The sequence below is a fragment of the Trypanosoma equiperdum genome (genome assembly GCF_001457755.1).
Source record: "Trypanosoma equiperdum strain OVI genome assembly, contig: ctg_490, whole genome shotgun sequence".
Classification (NCBI taxonomy): domain Eukaryota; phylum Euglenozoa; class Kinetoplastea; order Trypanosomatida; family Trypanosomatidae; genus Trypanosoma; species Trypanosoma equiperdum.
In genome coordinates this window covers 1-8,939 of record NW_027124410.1, presented here as the reverse complement: position 1 = coordinate 8,939, position 8,939 = coordinate 1, and the positions used below count along the sequence as shown (strand labels likewise).

Genomic DNA, 8,939 nt, shown 5'->3' with positions numbered 1-8,939 from the left:
ATATATATATATATAAACGTAACCATACGAATAGAGCACAAACTTTATTTCACGTTCGCACATCCCCTTTCCTACGAAAGGAAACATGTGATTTTGGTCCGGCGATTCCGGGGCAAGTGAACCAGTGTGATCAATGAAAATATTAGAACCGAACGAAAGTAGAGTACTTGCTTACAATCCGTCACTAAGTCCCTCGCCAAGGACATAAATTCATGAACGTAAAACACTAAAATGAACAAAAAATAACGAATTGCCACAACTGAGACAAACTACGAACGCGGTCTCCATACTAGTTCTCTTGGTAACGTACGAGGAATCTCGAAACCGGGTAACAACGCAAACTCGTGTTAGCTGAAGGGAAAGTGATCCGTATACACTATTGAACGCGTATATCCGTCGATGGTTTAAAAAAGGAAACAGAAGTGGGTTTCATAAATAAAGCGCAGGTTAGTGGCAGCCAAGTGCACTTATCACTGCCGCATGCTGTTGGTTCTGCTCAAGCCATAGCATCATTTGCGAAAAAGCGGAAATTAAAAGCACTCAAAAATACAGCAAATACTGCACCTTTCAGCACGAAGAAAAATAGAAAAAAAAAGTCGGTCCTCGCATCTTCTTTTCCAAAAAGAGAGTGCACCGCCTGACAGAAATACCCCGTAAAAGATGCCGCAAACAGAAACTATGTGATTCACCTCAGTAGACCAACAAACCCCATAAACTCACCAAGCGGATGAACGTACGAAGCAACTAATGAACACGCCACACTTCACTAATTAACAGAAATGGGGCCGCTTATCACAGCTGGCGAAGAAGGATCAGGATGAAACTTGCGAGGGCCTCTCCCACCGCACCCGTCCACGGCACGGCCGCGAACAACTAGTTAAAGCGGCCAACCTTGAGACACAGCAGACCAGCTTCAGTAGACAAACTCAACAACTCCCGTATTTTTGTGTGACTGAGTCGGTAAGCATTCTCTGCCCCATTCAGTGGGAGCCACGTAACCACTCATAGAAGGCTCCAGCGCATATACACCTGCACCCATACACTTGCACTTACACTTACAGGCCCCGAGCCTGCTTAACAAACATCACAGGGGTGTCGGTCATTCCCCCTGAAAGAAGCGGGAACACGGGAGGCGCGGGAAATCAAGGGTGAAACCTCCGAATAACTTGCGGGGCGCCGCTGCCGGCGGTTTCGCCTCGAACCCCGGCAGTCCGCCAAGCAATTGCCCACATTCGTGCACCAACCGCAAGGAGCCACTAGCGAGTGTCAGAACTCTCTCCAGCAGAAAGTACCAGTTTCCTAATGCCTGGAAAGGGGGGGTAGCCACCTTCAGAGAGGGCGACGCCCCGCTAAGCGACAACGGGGCTTGATTGCCAAATAGGCGGAAGCCGGGACGGGCCCTTACGACACGGTGCCGGGGGAAAAAAGTGGAGTGAAGCAAACGAAACGCCAGCGACAGCAACATATTGGAAAGGGAACACCGAGAGCTCGGGTAAAAAAAACCGGGTGACAGACTACCCGGCCGTCGCTAAAAGGGGCACCCACGAGTCCCACACGAATCCGGGCTGAGGGAAATGTAACTGCAGGAAGACGCCGGGGTATTCCACCGCTTCGCCAACCCCTTTACGGGCCCAACAACGGGTGAGCACCACTTCAAAGAACAGGAAAAAAAATACAATGCCGCTCCTCCTTTCGACAACCCGTGTGATTACGCAACCGCTTATACAGAGGGGGCAAAGGCTCCAATCCGCAAAAACGAATTCGTAAGTCGAGCCCCGCAAACTTATCGGGGGCCGGAACACCGCGATGCACCGCAACGGGAGAGACATCGGCGACGCAATAGCTTAACATGCCGACATCAGGAGGTCTCCATACTTCTGAGGGGAAAGGTATAGAATATAGCAACCCGTCAGTAGCTTAAACATCTCAAAAAGTGTAGAAAGAACGGTCGCACCTCGAATTATGTGCTTCTGGGGCATATCTTGGAAGACGATCCGCTGTCAAACCGCGTGATGTGGTGGGTGTGGCACCTGGCTCCTCAAGCCACCAAACAGTTTTGGACTCCAAAACTTACTGCCAAAAGTTGCTCAGTTTCCTGAGGGTCTCCTAGCAAGACTCATCTCACAAGATGTCATCGCAAGCACCGCTCGCTAGAGGTGGGAAAGCGAAGGCCTGTCAAAAACTATGGGACCGCAACGCCAACAGATCCCCTAGAGCGACGTCTTTACCCTGCGGTGTTTGGACCACAGACTCCTTTTTAGACTTGCAAAGAACCGGTTTTTTTCTTGTTTTGTGTTGAAACTACGGGCAAAGTATTACAGGGAGAGTTCAAACCATTTGTTAACGGGGGGAAGGAGCGGTTATCCGCCCGCCGTTCCCTCTGAGAAGCCATAGGTACTGACAGAGGGCGAGCGCACTTGTATGTTTACATTTTCGGGAGATGCACCCAGGATTCGTCCTCCAGACACATCACCCGCCGCCGAGAGCACAGTGAGGTGCCGCACAGTGCCGTTAAGGCGACAGGCGATTTACCGCAGGCGCAACACAAAGAAGCGTCTTGGCCATTGACCTCCCCAATTGGCCCCCTTTCCAACAGCCACAGACAGCCATCGCACAATTTTTTTTTACGCTGCGCTCATCAACACCTAAGTTGTTCCCTTGCCGCTTGACGCGCATCGAAAATAGTTTTCTTTGGCGGCGGCTATTGGGCCTGCCCTCCACATTACCTTTCCAAATTTCGTTCAGATTCTCAGCATAGGCGCTCCCTTCGTGCCCCCTTATTAAGTGCAGTAGTTTTCTCCGCTTGTCTGGGGAAAAGTTCTGTCGCAACCCGTTGTAGGTATTTTTCTTGGGGAGCACAGCTATCTTAACTACCAAAAGGAGTGTCCCTCTATTTGGGCGCTGTGATGCACCGCGGAAGCGGCACGGCAAGAAAAAAATTTTGGCATAAAATAATTGTAAAGCAATATGGTTCGCTAACTCAACTGGTGAATTACTATTATACGGCGCTGAACGACGCGCCGCACATCTATCCCTAATTTTGGTAAGGCTTAAAACGTGTAAACGGTCAAATCTTTTGCTTGCCTCTTGGAACGAACAAGGCATTCGGCGAAAACGACTACATGCACGTAGCGGTGCATGCCGAGAAGATGAAACCAGGGTAATGCGAAAACGAATTCGATCCTCTCCCTCAAAGGATACCCATCGGCCCCAGAAGGGGCTCGCAGTACCTTTCTTTATGTCACATTTCCTCGCCTGTTTGCTATCTCTGAGACGCCGCGTCTGTCAAGTCAGGCGTCGGAGATAGTAAGGGCCTTCAGAACATGGTTAGGGATTTTTTAGGTGCTTGTGTATATTGGGGAGGGGGTGGGGGCAAAAGAGCCGCAAGTTTTGAGAGGACTCATAAATTTCTGCTTGGATGGTCAATCGCCCGGTCACTTACACTGGCTTAATGGTGTTGGGGAATCAGCGTATATTCCTTCCGTAACGCTGGAGGGGGTGTAATGCGGGGATTCCCTCTCCTCCGTTCGATGGTGGTGTGTTGAGTGATCCACTCCTACATTACACTCCGGACACACTTGCAGAGTATTTGTTTGTCTAAGCCCTTGACGTCATAATGGTTTTTCTCCTTTGGCAGAATTAAAAGAGGCTTCCCACCATAAATACCGTTTCCGGTGGAAGCACCTCCGCTCAGGAAAGCGCTTCGGTCGACAAAGGTTGCGCCAATAGAGACAGTCGTCACAGCGGTAAGCTTTTATTTTGTTCAGCACGATTATTAAATGAGTTTGGAATCGCCGCAACCGGTGCCGTAAACCGTTTTATCTTTACTTTTGTTGTGCTTTACCTGCATTAAAGGCCGGGTGAACTATTTTATCGGGGTCTGTACACCTCTTTGGTCTCCGGAGGATGAATATAAATATATGGAGGTATGCGTTTTCGTGGGCGTTTTGAACCTCTGTGTACGCGAGCGTGGACGGCCCGAATTTTGTATTTCCTTTTGTTTCCCCTCGGCTCCCTTAAGGACGGTTGCGTTGACTGTCGGCACTGTTGTGAGCCTTAAGTGGTGGAAGTACAGGGTATGAAGCGAAATCCCGACTAAGCGGCACTGCTGTGCACAATACAAAAACGAGCACCGATGGAAAAGGGTTGAAGGAGTTTCGGGATGCGCAGTGTTCCTCGTATGGGAGAAGTACTGGCTGCCCAGTGGCATGCCACCAGCGCTTCGCCCGACGTTGTATTCGAAGGAGCCGTGACCATTGTGAAAACGGAGTTGAAAGGAGTGCCAGTGCAGGATCAGGGAGTGTGAGGGAGAGGGCATCGTACAAACTGATTTTCTTTCGCGGCCCAATACTCAGTTAACACTAAATTGAATCATTACTACCACAGGTGCGACATCTCATTTACATTGAATACGTTTTTGTAAGCAGATTCACCTCCTCGAACCGAAAGAAATCTCGTCCTTAAAGTCGTGCAGTCTGATATCGCTCCCCCTGGTTGTAGGACCTCTTCCTTCTGGGCCGCGTTGTCCCTTGATGCGCAAGTGCGGGAAGAGCTATGTTTAACATCGTACGTAACTTTTTTTAGTCTGCAAAAGTGAATTATTCCCTCTGTTCTCGTCGGTACCAAGGAGTTTTTACCTATCAGTGGCGTCCGATTTCAAGCTGTGAATTGCTTTCCGGTTAATTCAGCAGGAAGGAGTGGCGAACCGAGTCCCTGTGTAGTTAAGTTGAAGTATGGGCCGCGGTTCCTTCCCAGCATTGTAAGGTTTAAAAAGGTGAATGGATTGTCTTTTCGGAAAGTGAGAACATGTGGGCGCGTATGAAAGGAGGTTTTCGACCTGCGAGAGTGAACTTGAAGGACGAAACGGAGGGAGGAGCGAACCACGCGGACGCTCACCCGGGTGGGGCACGGCGGATCCGAGGCGTTAAAGTATACACCAAGCGAGAATAAAGTGATGGGAAATGCGGGTCGTTCCAATAACTGCCTTACAACGTTCAGTGGTTGGTTTTGTCGGAAAACGTTTGCGACCGTCGCGCTCCATCCGGACAAGTGGAACCCCGGAAGAACGCGGGACAGCCAACAGTTTTGATCCTTGGGCCAAAGGCCCGTATCAGGAGTTACTCTGATAAGAACAGTTTAATAACTTGATCTTAGCTAAATAGCCGAGAAGATATGCAGCGCCTTATCCAAAAGTTCCGTAGGCTGCAACAAGCTAGAAAATACCGAAGAATAAATTCAATAAGTAATATATATTCGGGTGGGCTTCGTCGATGCAATGGACCAGGTGTCGTAAATTGCACTTCCGTGCTTACGTCTTGGGGGCCGCAGGTTCGAACCTCCGTACATATGTTTTTTTTCTCCCGGCGCCTCAAGACGCGGCCAATCTTTCCTGGAAAGATACCGCCACTACAGGTTGTGGTGGTAATTTTGAACAGGCTGTTGGAGCCTGGTGCCTCTATCGTGTGGATGCAGTCTGGCGGCGGTTACGGCGACGGTCACTGCGGTGAAATTGAACTGAGCACTCTATGGCAGGGAGCGCGCCCCGATTGAGGAATGGTTGTTTCACCAGCTGGCGAAGGCCGGACGGTGGTCCGTAGTAAAGGGACCTTGTCGGTTCAGCAGGCTGCCGACGGAGTTCGTACGGTTCGCTATGCGTTGTGATGATTTTAACTGCCACAACAGTAATTAATAGAAAATGGCACGAAATTTTGGTCCTCCGGCGAGGGTATCCGCCTGCGCTGTCGCGCCTATCCTCGGTGATTGGAAGGCCCGAACATCGCAAAGTTAGACAGTTCAAGGTCTACAGGGAAATGTGGGGGCGCGACCACACTCGAAGGGAGAGCACTGCATCTTCATACCGAGCGAACGGACACCCTAAGTTCTGATGAAGTGTAACAAGTTAAACGTCAACAGCGCCGGCACCGTCGTATCCACACGAACAAGTTATGGCGTTGGAAAAATGTAATCAAGGAACTTGATGCAGAAGAGTATCGGGTTACCGGACCCTAATGAATAGGCACAACACCTGAGTGGCAGGAGTTCATCAGTCCTGCAACCCGAATTGGCTTGAGGGCATCTCGGCAAGCATACCCCACCTTGTTTCCTTTATTTGCCAGCCCTTTAAAAAAATATATCGCTAAAGCTCCCCTTTCTCTTTGCTTTGTCATTGGATATTTGGCCGCGGTAATAATCACAACAGCGAAGAGGGTGCTTGTGGGCACTTTTTCCTGGCCGATTCTATGCGTCTGCTGCGTTAGTGGTTTTCAGTGTGTTTCTTACCGTTCGTCGCGAACGGTAATTGAGCAGTTATAATATGGGACACTTAAAGTGAGGGGCTTTAGCGGCAACACAAATGGTGGGTCAACCGGTCTCCCACGAACTGAAACGGGGAAGGGGCCCCCATTCGCAGCCGTGCACTTGTTAGTAACAGTTTCACGCATTCAATACGGCGTAGCTGAAACAGGGACGGCAAACGCCGTACAAGTTGTGATGTGCTGCGCCCCAACTACGTACCCCCTACTACTTACATTCTCGAGCACCGGGAGATCCCTTTAACACACTCTGGAGGCATTTGAAACACATTCTCCACCGAGCGCAAACCCCTATTTACTTATTATCACCCTGGGGGCGGACGCCAATGCATGTGTTCACAGTTGGCCAGGAGAGTACACCCACTCCATGCAGCCACACAAAGTACCCAAATGGTGCTAAAATAGAAACAAATGAGGGACAGAGAGGCGCAAGTGAGTGCTTCCCTCCGGTTGTGGGGAGCGTGGCCAGTAAGGATAGGGCGCACTAAGGTTGTGCGGCGCCCATGTTACAATTCGTGAGTTCGAGAGAAAATAAAAAAGGGCATCAAGGGGCCCGTCTAAACTTTCATGCAAAAATGAACAGGTCCACGTAATCGTATGTTCCTCTCTTAAGCCTCTCGCACGTCGTGGTTTGTATATATTTACATTCAGCCCTTCGGCACGAGCACACGAACATACACTTCACGTGCCCTTTAGAGGCATATTGGACATTGGGGAGGGGACCGAGGCTGCTTACAAAATTGCGCGAACAAAGCGACCCCCGCTTCACTATGACGTCGCAACCGCACAAAGTTGTCGCAAGAACATCAACAAAAGAAGGCAAATAAAAGGTACAACGGGGAAGGGAAGAAGGGATGTAGCAGTGCTGCTGCTGACCTGCTACTCATACAAAGAAACTGTGCACATACGAACTGTTAAAATATCTTAAATAACATATCCTTCATCTTCGTCTGGCACGTTCCATAATGTCGTACCTTCCTTTACTCTTCTTTATTTTACTTTAAAGGTGTATAAGGGACCCGCAGGGAATATTAGGGAAACGTTGGATTCTTAGCGAAAGCGGTGCTTCTCCACCGCGGCAAGTATGTCCCGCTCAACATCCTCAACAGATTTTCTGGCATCCACTACTTCAATAACGGCCCCGAGGTGCTTCTTAACGCCCTCAATGCTTTCGTAGTACTGTGCCAGGCGCTTCGCGATTGACTCATGAAAGTCTGCATCCCTCTGCACGAGCCGCTCGCATAACGCGACATCCTCCGCCGGTGGTGGATTATCCAGCATGTGGTACTCTTTATTGGTGGCGGGGTCGTAGCGGCGATGCTCAAGGCGCCTGAAGGACAAATCTTCAGGCAGATCCAACAGTATAAAGACCTGTGGTATCACACCACACTCCTCCACGGCCTGTGCCTGTTGTGCGTTGCGTGGGTAGCCCTCGACCAACCAACCTTTCTCACGCGCGTCGCTTTGCGACAATCGGTCTTTCATTATCATTGACACCAGCGTGTCCGGCACCCGCTCACCACGTGAAACATAGGAATGTGCCAGTTGGCTTGTCTCGCTGCCACTTTCCACGCCGCGAGTAAGAACCTGGCCGGAAGAGATTAACACCACACCGAGCCGGTCCGCGATGTTTTTGCATTGTGTGCGCTTGCCGCTGCCGGCGGGACCAGCAATGAATATTTGCAAAGGGATGCCGCGGCGCATCAGATCTCCGATGTAACTCATTGGCCTTTCCGGGGCATCGGAAATGATATTCTGAACGATTTGCTCAAAAAGCATGGGGATGTTTTTCTCCTTGAGGTATAAGAGGACATCTTCGCTCAGTACCGCCATGGTCGCAGTACCACAAATATTTGCTGTTGATGGGCCTCTTCCTCTCAAGAGTGGTGCTTATTTCCTTCCCCAGTAACTGTGCCTTTGGGGACGTACAGTGATACAGCCGACGCCTTACCGGTTAAAGAGTGATATCTATTTACTAAAGTATATATTTCCCGTTCCTTTCCTACGGCAGTGGAAGAGTCAGAAAGACGTCAGACAAACAAACGGACACATACACAGTTACCGCCTTAAAGAGAACCAATTGCGAACAACTACGAGGACAGAAGATAACAAGCATCAACCTCACAATTTCCATTCCCGTATCTCCCGTTCAGGAAAACTCTTACTCACCTCGCTCATACGCCACTAGAAACAGCTCAAATACGTAAATATATGTTGCAAAAAAGGGTGCCACACAATCTCCTCGTTACCGACAATAAATAAGGACAGCGGCCAATCTTCATTCAAGTGATGACAAGACCAACACCCCGATTGCTCACTTTTTGAAGGAAGCCCCTCCTTTCCCCCTACAACATTACATTTCGATTGTGATCACTGCATCTGCACGTGAAAAATAGAGTAGTTCCTTTCCTTTAAATAACAAAGGAGAAATTAATTGTAAAATTGTTTTAACACATTCCTTTCGTAGAAACACCTCCACACCCAGCAAAGCTAGAGATCTGCACCAATTACTACCTAGTGCAAACCGACGAAGAAGTGACTAAACGTACATACATGTGAAAGCTTCGCACACAAGCGCACTGCAAAAAATACAAAATTTACAAAGTTGCTTATGCGCATGTAACCAAC

The 8,939-nt window shown here is 49.4% G+C and overlaps 4 protein-coding genes and 1 non-coding gene across 5 annotated transcripts; all 5 read right to left on the bottom strand.

The window, feature by feature from the left end:
* Positions 1–1,099: 1,099 nt before the first annotated feature.
* Positions 1,100–1,465, bottom strand: TEOVI_000206700 (uncharacterized protein; the record flags this gene model as incomplete). Its single annotated transcript, XM_067225195.1, has 1 exon — positions 1,100–1,465. One exon carries the CDS (start codon positions 1,463–1,465, stop codon positions 1,100–1,102), a length of 366 nt encoding a protein of 121 aa, XP_067081296.1.
* A 1,046-nt stretch (positions 1,466–2,511) lies between these two features.
* On the bottom strand, positions 2,512–3,105 carry TEOVI_000206600 (uncharacterized protein; the record flags this gene model as incomplete). The annotated part of the gene is made up of 1 exon (XM_067225194.1): positions 2,512–3,105. The coding sequence occupies one exon, from the start codon at positions 3,103–3,105 to the stop codon at positions 2,512–2,514; it is 594 nt and encodes a 197-aa protein (XP_067081295.1).
* Positions 3,106–3,865: 760 nt separating this feature from the next.
* TEOVI_000206500 (small nuclear RNA, U2 snRNA) lies at positions 3,866–4,318 on the bottom strand (the record flags this gene model as incomplete). Its single annotated transcript, XM_067225193.1, has 1 exon — positions 3,866–4,318. One exon carries the CDS (start codon positions 4,316–4,318, stop codon positions 3,866–3,868), a length of 453 nt encoding a protein of 150 aa, XP_067081294.1.
* Positions 4,319–5,025: 707 nt separating this feature from the next.
* On the bottom strand, positions 5,026–5,174 carry TEOVI_000206400. Its single transcript, XR_010874459.1, has one exon. It is a non-coding gene; the product is annotated as an uncharacterized ncRNA (small nuclear RNA).
* Positions 5,175–7,361: 2,187 nt separating this feature from the next.
* TEOVI_000206300 (adenylate kinase, putative) lies at positions 7,362–8,144 on the bottom strand (the record flags this gene model as incomplete). Its single annotated transcript, XM_067225192.1, has 1 exon — positions 7,362–8,144. One exon carries the CDS (start codon positions 8,142–8,144, stop codon positions 7,362–7,364), a length of 783 nt encoding a protein of 260 aa, XP_067081293.1.
* Positions 8,145–8,939: the final 795 nt, after the last annotated feature.